Source organism: Symphalangus syndactylus, chromosome 11 (assembly GCF_028878055.3).
Source record: "Symphalangus syndactylus isolate Jambi chromosome 11, NHGRI_mSymSyn1-v2.1_pri, whole genome shotgun sequence".
Classification (NCBI taxonomy): domain Eukaryota; kingdom Metazoa; phylum Chordata; class Mammalia; order Primates; family Hylobatidae; genus Symphalangus; species Symphalangus syndactylus.
Window position 1 is genome coordinate 49,889,039 of NC_072433.2, and position 16,412 is coordinate 49,905,450.

Sequence of the window (16,412 nt, forward strand, 5' to 3'; positions counted from 1 at the left end):
CTGGGAGACATCCAGGTACCTGAGGTGGATGAGACAGAGCAGACATGGTGGGGGCTTGTGGAGGCCAGGGAGGCCCAGGTGGATGGCACAGGTACAGAAGGCAGGGTGTGAGGGTGGGGCCCTCCTGGAGCTCCTGTCTTCTGGACTCCGGGGGCTTGGGTGAGGAGGCTCTTCCCTCTCTGAGTTGGCACTGTGGGTGTCAGGCTATGCTTGGCAGAGGGAGGAAGGAGATCCGCCTACCCAAGGACCCATCTGTGGAGTTGCCTGTTTCCAGAAACATGGATCTGCATAGATGTGGATTCACACACATTATTACCTCCTGGCAACACAGCTACAAGGACCCTGCCTGGATTCCCTTTAGAGGCAGCAGGAGGACTCTTGGAAACAAAGATCACAGACAGATGGATGCTCATGGGAGGGGGCCGAGGCTGCTCAGGACAGGGGTCCCTTGGGTGAGGCTCAGCAGGAAGTCAGATTGGCACTGGATCTGGAAGGGAAGGATGGGAGCAGAATGTTCTCCTGTCACTCAATACAGGGCCCTCCGCAGAGCCAGCTGCTTTCTTCCTGCCAGGGAACAGCCGGGGAGCTTACAGAGGAGAACCAGGAGACCATCCCCTGTGCCTTCCACCAGGGCCACTCCTCACTCCAGGTGGCAGTGCAGTGCCCCAGTTCCAGGCTGGAAGGCTGCTTGCCTGCCCCCTCTCTGCCAGGATCCCTGTGACCCCAGGCTGTCCCAGGCACCAGGGGGTCTGCTAGTTCCATCCCAGAGGGTCTCAGGGAGCCTTATTCTTGGCCAACCTGGTGGAGTCCGTGACTTCTAGGCATGATGCAGGGCTGTGGGGAGAGGAGCTCTCCCTCCTCCCCTCCTTTAGCAGTTGCTGCCCATCTAGTCTTCAACAGCCAAGGTCACCTTAGGGAGAGATGTGTCAGCCAGGCTGGGCAGGAGGGTACCGGGAGCAGCCTCTACTCCCTAGGGGCCTGTGTCCAACACAGTTAACTGTATCTGCCCCTTAGTGACCTCCATGGGGTACAGCTCCCATCTGCCTGGCAGTGCCCAGAAGACACTCTTCAGTGCCCCTGCAGTGGGCACAGGACGTGGCACAAGGTCAGCAGGTTCAGGCAGCCTCCAGGGCAGGAAGACCGAGCACCTTCCCTTTCCTGTGACCTCCCTCTGCTGCCTGCCTCCCCCTCCTTGGCCCAGCCACCCAGCTTCCTTCTGTCCCAAACACCACCTGCCAAGGGCAGGGAAGGACCACTTGGCACCTACCACAGCTGGCTGCAGCCGCAGCTCCACACTCACCAACACCTCAGCCTGTTTTTCTCCCCTCCAGTTCACCCACCCATGCTCTGATGTGGGTGCCAAGGAGTCTGCCCACCTCTGACAGGGCCCGTCCCGATACTGCAGGAGGACTCTGGGTGTTTGCCCACCAGGTGCATGCCCCGACACAGCAGGTGGTGGTGGGTGCATGGAGGGTGCCTGACTGCCCAAGGCTTGGCCTGTCCCTGCCTGCCTCCCTGTGTGGCCCCAGCTTGGGCTGGAGGTAAAAGGGGGTGATTAGCTGCCTTGTGCCTGTTATGACACGAATGTATGATTGAGCTCCAGAAAGGAGGTGAAAATTTGTTCTTCTTGCCCTGGCTGTGGGCAGAGGGGGAGAGAGGGAGGGATTGGGGTGAAGGTGGTAGCTTTTCATTCCCTGCCCCATTGGCCATAGAGATTGAGGTGGGGCCCTGCCTTGCCTGGTATCTTCTCCCCAGGGACGCAGGCACAGGACTTTGTCTATTTTTGTGTTGATCCTAGTGGACTATAGAGATGCCACTTCCCTGCCTTGGACTCCACCCCCACCCTCCCTTTTTTTTTCTTTTTAGGCAAGGTCTGGCTCTTTTGCCCAGGCTAGAGTGGTGCAGTGGCCAGATCTCCGCTCACTGCAACCTTCATCTCCCAAGCTTAAGCCATCCTCCCACCTCAGCCTCCTGAGTAGCTGGGACTACAGGGGTGCACCACCACGCTTGGCTAACTTTTCTATTTTTTGTAGACATGGGGTTTCACCATGTTGCTCAGGATGGTCTGGAACTCGTTAGCTCAGGCAATCCTCCTCCCTTAGCCTCCCAGAGTGCTGAGATTACAAGCATGAGCTGCCACGCCTGGCTATGCTTCCTTTGCTTGAAGTGTACATATGTCCCCAGGGGCTGTCCTCATCTCATCAGGCTGAGTCCTGGCCTGAAGGAGGCATCTCTAGGCTCTTTCCTCTGAACACTCCTAGCTTAGGAGCTGGCTGGTAGGAAGTGGCATGCTGGGAAGCAGGCGTATTCCTGTACCCGGGGTCCCAGGAGAGCCACTGGGTGGGTGGGCAGACAGAACATCCAGTTTAATAGGGCCATGGAGAAACGAGCCCTCTCCTCTGCTCTTTTCAGGCCTGCAGCACCCCGGGCACTGATGATTGTTTAAGGAACAGTGAGAGCCTAGGATTCTGCCCCCTGCAGAGGTAACTACCCAAACTCAAATCTCCCCCAGCTCCCCTCCACCTCACTCACAGGCCTCTGCCCTGAGGGCCACACCTGGAGCCTCAGGAAGAGGAGGGCCCCGGGCCAGGAGCCTGGGCTTCCAGGACTCACCTTGCCTCTGCCAGTAGCGTCCAGAGGGCATATTCTGGAGGCTGAGTGTGTGGAGGTGGTAGGGAAAGACCCCAAATTCCCCCACCCCCAAATTCTCCCACCCCCAACCTAAGCCCCAGCTGAGGCTGAAGGAGAGCCCCAGGCTGAGTCCAGGTGACAGGCAGACCCCAGGTGTGCCTGGCTTGGGCTCCATTGACATGGAGACATTTTCTTTTCTTTTTTTTTGAGACCAAGTCACGCTCTGTCGCCCAGACTGGAGCGCAGTGGCATGATCTTGACTCACTGCAAGCTTGGCCTCACAGTTTCAAGCGATTCTCCTGCCTCAGCCTCCTGAGTAGCTGGGACTACTGGAGCGTGCCACCATGCCCTGTAGAGCCACCACACCTGGCTAATTTTTCGTATTTCTAGTAGAGATGGGGTTTCACTGTGTTAGCCAGGATGGTCTCAATCTCTTGACCTCATGATCTGCCCGCCTCGGCCTCCCAAAGTGCTGGGATTACAGGCATGAGCCACTGCACCCAGCTATGGAGACACCTTCTGTAATGTTCCACAGTTGCCCCTCTCCCCCTCACACAGGAAGGGGGGCACAGCCACTGTCTCCCGATCTGGATTCCTGCACACAGTGTGTCTGAGCCTGGGTTCCCCCTTGCCACCCCCACTGCATTCAGTGCCTCTGATCTAGGGAGATGGACCCAGGGGTTGCTCCTGGACAAGGCAGATGAAGGAGCTGCTTGCCTGGAGGACGCATTGCGGATGGAAGGAGCAGGTTAGAAGGGGTTTGGGCCATCAGCCCAGCTCAGCACTGGTTTGGGGCTCCCCAGCCACCAGCAGAGTGGTCCCCTTTGCTGTCTTGTGGCTCAGGAAGCACCAGTCGGTGGGGGTGGGGTGGAAAAGGGTTTCTCAGGGTCGACCCAAACACAGGGGTAGAAAGCCCTGACTGGGTTCATCCCAGCCCCCACCTCTGTGCAGCGGGTTGAGTGTTTCTGGGGACTTCTCCAACCTGCTCGTGCTTCAGTCCCTCCTCAAGCGGGGACTTGGTTTGGGCCAGGGCAGGGGCACTCTGTGTGGGGAGGGTGGAGAGGGGCCTCCTGCTCCACTCTGCAGTCCTCATGCCCTGTGGGTGATGTTCTGTAGCTGGCCCTGGACTCAGCTCTCTCCAAGCCTGAAATGGGGGTGGTGGAATGTAGGGGTGTCTCTCTGTTCTCCCTCAGCAACTCAAGGCAGGGCTGAGTGGCCCTTAATAGGAATGGGGGAAGAGCAGCAGGCTTTGTGGAGGTGCAGGGAGCTGAGCTAGTTCAGCATGGGAGGAGGAGTGCACAGCCACTTGCTCCCTCCCCGTCTTTTTATCTTTTTTTTTTTTTTGAGACAGAGTGTCACTCTGTCACCAAGGATGGAGTGCAGTGCACGATCTCGGCTCACTGCAACCTCTGCCTCCTGGGTTCAAGCGATTCTCATGCCTCAGCCTCCCGAGTATCTGGGATTACAGGCGCATGCCACCATGCTCGGCTCATTTTTTTCTATTTTTAGTAGAGACAGGGGTTCACTGTGCTGGCCAGGCTGGTCTCAAACTCCTGACCCCGAATAATCCACCCGTCTTGGCCTCCCAAAGTGCTGGGATTACAGGCATGAATCACCGTGCCTGACCTTCCCTCTGCCTTTTTCCCATTGCCCCATCAGGGCAGAAGGTAGCTGCAGTGAGCGCCCTGGGACCAGGTGGCCGCATTCTTGATGACTGTGCTGTGTGTGCGGAGCTGCCTCTTCCTGGAGGAGAAGGCGGAGTGGACCTGGCTAACCTGGGCTCCCTTTTCCTGACCACAGGAGCTGACATGATGAGTGACACGAGTTCTGGAAGCTTGGAGGTGAGCCCTGGCAGCTGGGAGACTTCATTTGCCACCGTGTCACCTGCAGAGAGCGGCTGCAGCTGGGAGGATGGTGACACCTGCAGTGAGTGCAGCTACAGCGGGTCAGGCACCAGCGGCTCCTCTTTTGAGGAGCTGGACCTGGAGGGCGAGGTGCTCTTGGAAGAACCACGGCTGGACCCTGAGACTGAGCTCTTGCAGGCTACCAAGTGGCCCTGAGAGCCCAGTACCCTGAGAAGAGCAAGGAGTAACCCATGACCAGCCCCCTCCTGCGGGGTAGTGCTGCAGAACCCAGTAGACTCTCCAGCCATCTTCCTCCTTCCCCTGGGGGTGAAGGGTTCCCAGGGGACCTGACTCCCCCTGCTCTAGGCCTCTTGTGAAGCCTTCTCCTCACTGCCCTTTAGGCTCCCAGGGCCAAAGCAGCCAAAGACTATTTTCTGCACCAGCCCTGTGGGCCGCCACCCCTGTTGTATCTCTTTTTCAGACCATCACTGGAGCTTCCAGGATCCAGAATAAAACCAATGACTGAGTTGTTTCACCTGGATTTGGGCTGTGTATGTTTGACAGTTTCACCTGGATTTGGGCTATGTATGTTTGACAGTTTCACCTTTGTGAAACTGGCCTGTATAGACAGGCCAGGAGTAGGAAGGAACCTCCCCTCCCCAGGACAAGGAAAGGAGGGACCATGCCAGGTACCCTGGGGTGGGGGAAGGGGGCGATGGAGATCCTCCATGTCCTGCTCTGTGACCCCCAGCGGCCAGCCGCCCTCCACTGCAGCACTTTTTCACAGAGGTGGTTATATCTCTAGGATATGTTCCTTAAAGTGGGATTGCCAGATCTAAAGGTGTATGTGTGGCCATGAACAGGGTTAAGAACCCTTGCCAAGCTCCCCTCAGTGGAAGATGTTCTCATGTATCCTCCCAGCACTGAGACATGAGAGCTGGAATGCTCTCGTTCCTAGCTTTGTATTATGGAAATTTTAAATTTTCATACATACAGAAAAGTTGAAAAACAGCAGCATGAGCACCCATGTGCCTGCACCTTGATTTAATGATTATTAGTTTTCATAAGCCGTCTTCTTTCTCTCCCTCCCTATTATTTCATTTGTAAGTCGAAGACATCATGTCATTTTATCTCTAAGTACTTCAACATGCCTCCTTTAAAATTAAGAATATTATGTTCTAGCCACAATATCATGATTACACTTAAAAAAAGAAAAAGCTAACAATTCCATAGGATTACCTAGTATTCAGGCTGAAATTCAGACTTCCTGTTTGTCTCAGCTGTCTTTCATAGCTACAGATGCTATAGACAAGCTACAAGTGCCTAATATGTTGTTTGCAGTCAGTTTCTAAATTTAGAAAACTCGCAATAATTTTATGAATTTCATTGAACTCTGTTTCATGTATAAATCTCACTGAAAGGCATTATTCAGTAGCTATTTCCCTCAGTATTTTGGGGAATTTTCTATTGCTGGATTCCAAACCAACTTTATTTGAATCCTAGTCACATCTAAAGCCCCAAAGGTAATAATAAAAGGACAGCAGAAATGAAGCCAAGTTACCCCAAACAGTTCACATCTAATATTATTATTAATTATGACTTGCATACTTGGACACATGAGGTGTGTAAAAGTTTATTAGGTGCATACTTTTTAATATTAAGGTGTAATATTTTTAATACCTGGACCCAGAACATGTGCAGGAATGTAAATTCCATTCACAGACCTTCCCACAGGTGTGACTGTGACATATATTTTTGCCCAGCCAGAACTTGACTGATTTGAATATACTGCCCGAAGAAAGCCCGCAGTTTTGACTGTGACATAGAGCTAAGTCAATAACCTTGGTAATGTGGCCCTCCTGCCTAGTCCCTTCTCACAGATGGCATTGTGATATACCTCTGGCCTAATTTCCAGGTCATGCGATGGATGGTCCTTTCCTGCCTGGGCCTCATTCCCAAAGGGGATTGTAACATTTTGCTGAGCCCAGCACTCATACAATGTAATTCTTCAGCTTGGATTCTGCCCACAGAAGACATTGTGACACATCACTTGTCCCAGCACCATAGTGACATGAATTTTTTGCCAGCACTCAACTCACAGGAGGGACACTAATATATATCTGGCTCAGTGTTCAGGTGATGTGACTCTCCTGCCTGGTTCTGCCCACAGGTAGGATTGTAACATATACCTAGGTTCAGTTCACAGGAATAATGATGACTGTCATATGACAGCCCAGCCAATAGAAGAGATTTTCACTCTCATAGTTAAGGTTAGAATAATCAGTAAGGTTCTCGTTCTCCTAATTTTATAAAGATTACAGATGATTATGACACTTATGACTATTTTGTAAAATACTTGGGATTATCAGAGTCCATTACAGAAGTAAAATTTTGCCTCTCATAGGCACACTATCCAAAAATTGGGATTGTCAGTCTCACACATGGACAAAGCCCACTGGTGAAGTTGTAAATCTCACATGTGCAAACAGTCCAGAGTTAGAATTGGGACTGTCATATGTGTATCTGGCACATATAACAGATGTTGGAAGGTGACTCATTTCTGAACCCAGCTCATAGGCATGTCAATGTCTCTCATGCCTAGTCCCAGGAAATAGAAGACATGTTGACTCTTGTATCTAGGCCTACAACAACAGATAAGATCCTGGGCTTTCTACTTTTACAGATGTCTCAAAGAATTACAACACTCATGCATATTGTATAATGTCCTAAGGTGGTACAGAGAGTATTAAAACAGAGCCCAGCTCAAAATTCTTACTGGGACTCTTGTACGCACACAGCCTACAGTTAGAATTAAACGTGAACAGAACCCACTCATGAGGTCCTGGATCTCACTCACAGAAACGATTCACAGTTGGAATTGTGAGTGTCATGTCTGGATCCATCCACAAATGAGATTGTTTCTCATTTCTGGACCCAGATTACAGGTACATTGATGACTCTCATACCTGAACTGAGGGCAACATGTAAGATCATGGGTTTATACCATCATTAAGGTCTCAGAGCAGGTTTCACTCTCATGCAGACCATATGAAGCTCTTAAGTGGCACAGAGGGTGTCTTATAAACACCCAGCACACAGTTGATATTGTGACTGTTCTGTGCACACAGAACATACACTGAGGTATGTCATCTTCCCATAGAGACACAGTCCATTGTTGAAATTCTGAATATCATATCCAGATCAGTTGAAAGTTGACACTGTGACTCTGAAATATAGAACCAGTTCACAGGTAGAATGGTGACTTTTATACCAAACATCAGCACCCCTGTGAGGCAGTAACTACCCTAATTAGACAATGATTGCAGTTGAAGTTAGAGCTTTCATGCATGAACTCTGTCCATCACTGATATTGTAATTTGTGTACCTTAACACAAATCACAGGTGCTGTCTCATACCTTGAGCCAGAAAATATGTGGCGCTGTGAATCTCATCCCAAGGCCTTCCTGCACATGTGACTTTGACATATAATTTTTTCTCAGAACTTGATAGTTTACCTCCCTGCATAAGCCCTGTCAGCAGTTGGTATTGTGACATATACCTAACCCAAACAGCTAAATGATGTGACTGTCTTCCCTGAGCCTTGGCCACAGGGGGCATTGTAATGTATCTCTGAGCCCTTCACCTAGATGATGAGACTCTGCTTTCCCACTGTGCCCTGCCTCCGGTAACAGAAATAGGGGAATATTACCTAGGTGGTATGACTGTCCTCTCATAATTGGGCCCTGAGAACAGAGGGGGATTGTGACATATTGCTGCACCCAGCATCTAGGTGATGTGACTCTTTTGACTGGATTCTGCACACAGTGGGCATTGTGACATAATCACTGAGCCTAGCACAAAGGTGACGTGACTTTCCTGTGTGGGTCCTGCCCATAGAGGGATATTGACATTTCCCTGGCCGAGCATTCTGGTGATGTGACTTTCCTTCTCGGTTCTGCTCACGGGTGGGCTTGTGACCTATACCTTGGACCAGGCAACCGTCATGATGATGGCTTTCTTACATGGACCAAGCTAAAAGGAGAAATTTTGACCCTAACAGCTAGGCTTAGGGCAACAACTAAGGTCCATGGTCTACTAATTGTAAGAAGGTCACAGAAGATTATGACACTCACATGTATTTGATAAAGCCCTTGGGGTGTATAGAGAGAGTCACATAACACAGCCCAGCAAACAGATGAGCTTGTGACTCTCAAAGACACTTGTAGCCAACAATTAGGAATGTCACCTTCATACATGGACAGAGTCCACTAGTGAGATTCTAAATCTCACACATGGATGCAGTTCAGAGTTGAAATTGTGACTGTCATATGTGGATCTGCCCTCAGGCTGGATGATGACTAATATCTGGATCCAGCTTACAAGCATGGTGTTGATTCTCATATTTAAACCAAGCCAATAAGACATATATTGACTCGTACCTAGCCATAGGGCAAAGGGTAAGGTCCTGAGTTTCCTATCTGTACAGAGGTCACAGAGGAATATGAAATTCTAGCATATGGCATAATTCCCTCAGGTGGTACAGAATATGCAGAAACAGGGCCCAGCACACAGTTGAGGTTGTTACTTTCATATATACATCCAGTCAAAATTAATATTGTCACCCTCACACACAGACAGTGCCCACTGCTGAGGTCCTAAAACTTCTGTGCATGCAGTTCACAGCTGACATTGTGATGGCCACAGGTATGATGGTGATTTATTTCTGGACCCTACTCACAGGCACATTGATAAATCTCACTCCTGGACACAGCCAATAAGAGAGATGTTGACTCTCCTGTCTGGGCTTAAAGCAATGTGTAAGATCGTGCACAGAAACCCAAGCATGCAAGTTTCAGAGAGTATTGTGACTCTTATGCTTATTGTATAATTCCCTCAGGTGGTACAGAGAGCATCATAAAAGGGCCTAAAATACCGGTGAGATTGTTACTCTTATATGCACTCCCAGCCAACAGTATTGTCACTTTCCACACGAACACAGACCACTGTTAAAGTTCTGAATCTCACATCTAGAGGCAGTCAAAACTTTGCATTGTTTCTGTCATATGTGGATTCTATGCACAGGTAGGATGGCGACTCTGGACCAAGATTCAGCCCTTGTGATGTTTTTATTTTTTACTGGGACACTGTGTGCAGGCAGGATTGGGACTCTCATGCATGGGCTTAGTCTACTGTTGAGGTTGTTACCTGCCTTTTGGGTGCAACTCACAGGAACCGTTGCCTCTGAATCTGAAGCTGGGGAATATGAAAGATTGCAAGTTTTACCTCTGGACTTTTACACATCTGTGACTGTGACATACACCTTTGCTCAGGCCCAGGCTACAATTCAGATTGTAAAATATACTTAGGTTTAGCACACAGATAATGTGACTTTCCTGCCTGGACTCTGCCATCCAGGGAAATAGTGACATATCTCTTGGCCAGTCACCTAGGTAATGTGACTCTCCCTTTCTGCCTGGGCCAGTCCACAGGAGTCATTGTGAGATATCACTGGGCCCATTGTTATGTTATGTGACTCTTTTTGTCTTGAGTTTGTTTACAGGAGGAATGATGACATATTGCTGGGACCATCACCTAGGTGACATGACTGTCTTCTGCCTGGAACATGTTTACAGGGTGGATTGTGACATATTGCTTTGCCCAGCACCCAGAAGATACAATTTTTATTGCCAGGACCCTGCCTACAGGAAAAATATTGACATATCTCTGGCCCAGCACCTAGTTGATGCGACTCTCCCTCCTGGTCTTTGCCCACAGGTGGGATTGTCACATATAATTAGGTCCAGCCCACAGGTATGATGAAGACTCTCTTCTATGTGGACCCAGGCAGTAGAAGATATTTTGACTCTTATAGCTAGGCTTAGGGAAACAGGTAAGGATCCTGGTCTTCTACATGTAGAAAGGCCACACATTACAACACTCATGCATATTTTATAAAGTCCTTGGGTGATACAGATCATGTCATATCAGGGCCTAGAACAGGGGTAAAATTGTGACTCTACAGGCACACCCAGATGACAATTAGCACTGCTTCCCTCACAAATTGACAAAACTTACTGGTAAGGTCCTAACTTTCATATGAGGACACAATATACAGTTAGAATATTGACGGTCAAATGTGAGTCTGGCCAAAGATCGGAGGGTGAGTCATATCTGTACCCAGCTTACAGGCCCAGTGATGACTCTTATAACTGCACCCAGCCAATAAGAGAGCTGTTGACTCTCATAGCTAGGCTTAGGCCAAAAAATAAAGTCCTGGGTTTTCTACTTTAAAAAAATAATAATAACAGGTGATTACCACACACACGGGTATTGTGTAAAGCCCTCAGATGGTACAGTGAGTGTCTTAATAGGACCCAGCACAACACTGAGATTGTGACTATTGTATGAACACCCAGCTGACTGTTACAATTGTCACCCATACACATGGACAGAGCAGAATAATGAGTTCCTGAGCCTCACCGACAGACATAGTCCACTGTTGGAATTGTGCCTGTCGACATGTGGATTGAACCACAGGAGGGATGTTGACCCATTTCTGTACCCAGATCACAGGAATATAAATGGTTCTCATACCTGGACCCAACAAACAGGAGAGACGTTGATGGCCATGCCTGGTCTTAGGACAGAGAGCATATTTATACATTTGACTTTGTAACATACACCTGGGAAGGCACAAAAGTCTCAAAGCAGATTGTGCACATATGCCATGTAAAACCATCAGGTGGCACAGACAGTGTCATAACAGGGACCAGCAAACAGGTGAGACTGTGACTCTAATATGCACACCTGGCTGACAGTAAGAATTCTCACCCTCCCACAAAAGTCCAGCCTACTTATGACATTCTGAACTCACACTCAGAGGCAGTCAAAAGTTGGAACTGTGACTCTCATACATGGATGCAGTCCACAGGTAGGATGGTGACTCTCACAGCAAGATTCAGCACCCCTATGAGGCTGTGACTCCCCTATTGGGACACTGTCTGCAAGACGATTTCAGATTCTCAGGCACAGATCAAGTCCACTGTTGAGGTTGTGACTCAAGTACTTGAACACACCTCACAAGATATATTGACTCTCGTAAGTGAAGCCAGGACTTTAGTGGGATTTTGAATCTTATCTCTAAACATTTCTTCAGGTGTGATTGTGACATATACCTTTTCCCAGCACCTGGTTAATTTTACTTTCTTGCCTGGGCCCAGTGTAGAGTTGAGATTGTCACATATACCTGGACCATGCACTTTATTTATGTGCCTCTTCAGCCTGAGCCCTGCCTTCAGGGGAAATTATGATATATCTCTGGGGCAATCCTCAAAGTAAAGTGACTCTCCTTTCCTGCCCAGGCCCTGCCCTTAGTTGAGATTGTGACATATCACTGGGCTTTTAATGCAAGTGATGTAACTTCTCTGCCTGTGTTCTAATTAGAGAAGGCATTGTAAAATATCTCTGGGCCCATCACCTAGGTGATATAACTCTGCCTTCCTGCCTGAACTTGCCCCCAAGAGGCATTGTGACATATCACCAGGCCCAGCTCCCAGGTGATATAACTGTCCTGCCTTGGCCCTGCCCACAGAGGGCATTTTGACACATTGCTGTTTCCAGCACCTAGGTCATATGACCCTCCTGAATTGCCCCTGCTCCCAGGGGGGATTTTGACCTCTCACTGGGCCAATCACCTAGGTGATGGGGCTCTCCTCTGCTGCCTAGATCCCACCCAAAGTGGCAATTGTGACATATCTGTGGCCAGCATCTAGGTGATGTGACTCTGGTGCCTTGTCTCTCCCCATAATTGGAATTGTGAAATATACATGGGCACAGCTTACATGTGGGATGATGACTTATACCTGAAAACATTTTGACTCTTGTAGTTAGTCTTAGGGCAAAAATGAAGGTCCTGGGTCTTCAACTTTAGGGTGGTCATGGTGTGCTTTGACCTTCGTGCACATTTTATAAAGCCATCAAGTGCTACAAAAAATGTCATAATGTAGTTCAGCACACAGGTGAAATTGTGGCAGTTGTATGCACACACAGCCAAATGTAAGGATTGTCACCCTCCAACATGAACAGAGCCCACTGTTGAGATTCTGAATCACATGCCAATAGGCCATAAAGTTGGAATTGTGAACCTCATAAGTCAATCCAATCCACAGATGGGATGATAACTCCAAGACGAGGATTTAGAACACCTGTGGACTGTAATTCCCCTATTAAAACAGTCTTCAGGTGAGATTTGGGTTCTTGTGTACTGATTTAGTCCACTGTTATGACTAACTTGCATACTTGGACTCAACCCAAGAGGGGTTGACTCTAATACCTTTAGCTGGAATATGTCCAGGATTGTGAATTTCTCTTGTTGACTGGGCCCAGGTATAAGTTTTACTGCTGTGCCTGTGAGATGGGGTCAAAAATGAGTCACTGTGGCTCCATCTATGTATGACAGTCACAATTCCAAATCTGAATTGTGTTTGCACATGAGATTTAGGACCTCACCACTGAGTACTGTCCATGTGTGAGGGTAACAATTCTAACTGTCACCTGGATGTACGTATGAGAGTCACAACCTCACCTTTTCTGGGTCCTGTTGTGACACTCTCTGTACCACCTGAGGTCTTTATATAATGTGCTTTGGTGCCATAATACACTATGACGTTTGTTAAAGTAGGAGACCCAGGATCATGACTGTTGCCCTAACCCTAGCTGTGAGGGTCAAAATCTCTTCTCTTAGCTGGATCCCATGTATAAGAGTCATCATTTCACCTTTAACCTATGACTGTATATATATATATATATATATGTCACAATTTCACCTGTGAGCAGGGACCAGACACAAGAGTCACATCACCTGGGTGCTGGGTCAGCTATATGTCACAATTCTTACTTTGGCCAGAGTCCAGGCAACAGAGGAGAAACATCACCCACATGATTGGCCCAGTGATGGGTCACAGTCCTCTCTGGGAGCAGGGTCTGTTCAGGAGAGTTGTATCACCCAGCTGCTTGGCCAAGAAATATGTCACAATGTCCCCTGTGCACAAAGCCAAGGCAGGATAGTTACATCACATGGGAGCTGGGCCCAACAATATGTCCCAATTCCTCTTGTGGAAAGTGTTTCGGCAGAAGAGCAGAACCACATCACCTAGGTGATGGGCCCAGAGATATGCCACAATTTCATCTGTGGGCTGGACCCTGGGAGAATAATAACATCACCTGGTGCTGGGCCCAGCAATATGTTACAATCCCAACAGTAAAAAAAGGTTCCAGGCAAGACAGGAGAGTCACATCACCTAGGTGACTTGCCCAAAGATATGTAATAATATTCCCTTTGGGGAGTGCCAAGGAAGGAGTGTCTCAACTCCTCCATGCTCAGCCCAGAGATATGACACAAAACACACTGTAAGGAGGACCCAGGTAGGAGAGAAGAGTCCTGTTAACTAGGGGTTTAGCCAAGCGATATGTAAAAATTATTCCTGTTGGCAGATCCCAGCCTCCAACCCAAAAGAATCAAATCACTTGGGTGCTGCTTCCCATGAAAATCACAAGCCCTTTTGAGTGCAAAGCCCATGAAGAAGAGGCGATTCACATGACCTAGGTGATGATCGCAAAGATATTTCACAGTGCTCTCTGTGGGGAGGGCCCAGGGCGACAAGTCACCTCACTTGAGTGCTGGGCTCAGAAAACATCACAGTCTTCTCTGATGAAGAGCCCAGGAAAGAAGGAAGAGCCACATCACCTAGATGCTGCACCCAGTGATGTGTCAAAATCTCTATTGTGAGCGGAGTCCAGGCAAGTGAGGAGAGTCACATCTTTTAGGTGATTGGTCCAGAGATATTTCCCAATGCCCCCTGTGCACATAGCCCAGACAGAAGACACACACTACCTTGTTGCTTAGCCCAGTGATATGTCACAATGCTTCTTGAGGGCAGGGCACAAACAAGATCAGACAGTCACATCATTAAATACTAAGCTTAGCAATATGTTATAACCTTACCTGTGAGCAGGGTCCAGGTAGGTGGAAAGATTTATATCACCTAGGTGCAAAGTAGAGAGATATATCACAATTCCTTTGAGGGAAGTGTCTAGGCAAAATAGTCACATAACCTAGGTGTTTATCCCAGGTATAAGTCACAAGATATCTCTGTGGTGAGCCCAGAAGCACTGTCAAATCACTAAGGTTCTAGATGTATGTCACAATTATACCTGTGGGAAGGCCCAGTAATGAGACCCCCAAACCCACACGTCTCCATTCCAGGTAGAAGAGTCAGCAACTCTTGTGAGTTGGGTCCAAGTACATGAGTCACAATCTCAACAGTGGACTGCATCCTCACGTGAGAGCCCCAATTCCTTCTGCAAGCTGCGTCCTGGTAAGGGAGTCACAGCCTCAATGCTGTGCTGAATCTTGGTGGGAGAGTCACCTTTTCACCTGTGGACTGAATCCACCTGTGAGAGTCACAACTCCAACTTCCGACTGCCCATGGGTGTGAGGTGTAGAACCTCAGTTGCAGGTTATGTACATGTGGGCATGTGACAATTTCTACTTTTGGTTGTGTCCATACAGGTCTCTATGTCTCATCCATGTACCAAGTCCTGTTATGACACTCTCTGTACCACTCAAGGGGTATATTCGACATGCATGGGTTTTATAATCCTCTGACCTTCATACAAGTAGAAGACCAAGGACTTTACCCATTGCTCGAAGCCTAGCTATAAGAGTCAAAATCTCTCCTTTTGGCTTGGCTCACATATAAGATTTATCATAGTGCCTGTGAGTTGGCCCCAAATGTATGTCACCTTCTCAATTGTGGAGATCCACAGGCAGATGCAGTGAGAGTTGAGATGGGAGGAGGACCGAGATGTTCTCTGTGAGGGTGTAATTATTGTCCTGGGGCTCTTTCTAGATATTTTCAAATAAAATAAATTTAGAGACTTTAAACTAAAGAAGTATTGCAGTGGTGGAAGCACCAAGCATAATATCTGCAAACATCTAAAATATTATGAAGAAAAGAGCTGTCTTTGAAATGCGGGAGCAAAGTATATTAGAAAGAAGGGTGGGAGGGGAAGGGCACAATGGAGGGTGGCAAAATCCATTCAAGATTAGAGAAGATTTCACCCTGAAATCAGCCTGTTCTTGGGAGGGGCATAAACAGGGGTTGTATGTTTACTCAGACTGAAGGTGAAGCAGAGGCCAGGGGCCTGGGGGAAAAAAGAAACAAGTAAAATGTGCATAACAGTATTTTCTTCTGAACTCTGAAGACAAAGTATTTAATTGTTTATGAGAAACAAATGGGAATGTGGAGAATCTGTGAATCTGTGGTATCTAAAAGAGGATATAGCAACTAGGTAACAATGGTAAAGGTGTTTCTTTGCAGTAAGCTGTTCTCACAGAACACAACGAATTAGAGAGTTTTCTTAAACATCACTATTTTACCAGGACTCACTACCCACCCTGTCTTTCTTTTCTACTTTTCTTTGCCATATCCATTTTTTCCATTTGGCTTTTTCTGAATTGTATTTATTACAACAATCTGGCAAACATAGGTGAAATGTTTTGCCAACTACTGTGAGTAGTTTTATTAATTATTAAACTCGAGGAAGAGGGTTATGGGAACTTATGATTTATAGCTAGATGCTCAGAAGCATAGATGTGCTCCTGTTGCTTGTGACAGGCATGTGCAGTGGGGACAGTGTTGTGGGACTGAGTCCTGAACTCGTGAGGTCTATGCCGACTCTGGGTGGTGTCAGAATTAAGATGTTAGACTCCCAGTTGGTGTTGATGAATTAGCTGGTGTTCAACAAACTCCATGTATTTGGCGTTAGAACAAAGATATCACAGCAGCCTCGGCTGGAGGTATACTGTGGGTCTCTTGGGGAACAAAGACTCTATTCTTTTACACACATGCTGTCACAGTGTGAATTGTCTTGTGA

The 16,412-nt window shown here is 48.1% G+C and overlaps 2 protein-coding genes across 3 annotated transcripts in view; both read left to right on the forward strand.

Moving 5' to 3' along the window:
- On the forward strand, nucleotides 1-4,718 carry LOC129492806 (testis-expressed protein 264-like). Of its 2 annotated transcripts, none has more exons than XM_055298111.2 (4): nucleotides 1-15; nucleotides 2,413-2,483; nucleotides 3,296-3,379; nucleotides 4,432-4,718. In XM_055298111.2, the coding sequence occupies exons 3-4, from the start codon at nucleotides 3,367-3,369 to the stop codon at nucleotides 4,689-4,691; spliced, it is 273 nt and encodes a 90-aa protein (XP_055154086.1). In that variant the 5' UTR covers nucleotides 1-15; nucleotides 2,413-2,483; nucleotides 3,296-3,366; the 3' UTR covers nucleotides 4,692-4,718. The 2 variants fall into 2 exon arrangements, with proteins under 2 accessions (XP_055154086.1, XP_055154087.1); XM_055298112.2 differs by lacking the exon at nucleotides 1-15 and adding an exon at nucleotides 1,425-1,431 and having other exon boundaries at nucleotides 3,282-3,379.
- A 9,717-nt stretch (nucleotides 4,719-14,435) lies between these two features.
- LOC129492801 (cyclin-Y-like protein 1B) overlaps nucleotides 14,436-16,412 on the forward strand; it is an 89,843-nt gene continuing 87,866 nt past the window's right edge. The window contains exons 1-2 of the mRNA XM_063612765.1: nucleotides 14,436-14,495; nucleotides 14,740-14,851. Coding sequence (XP_063468835.1) covers nucleotides 14,780-14,851 — 72 coding nt within the window. The 5' untranslated portion in view covers nucleotides 14,436-14,495; nucleotides 14,740-14,779. The remainder of the gene's footprint in view (nucleotides 14,496-14,739; nucleotides 14,852-16,412) is intronic.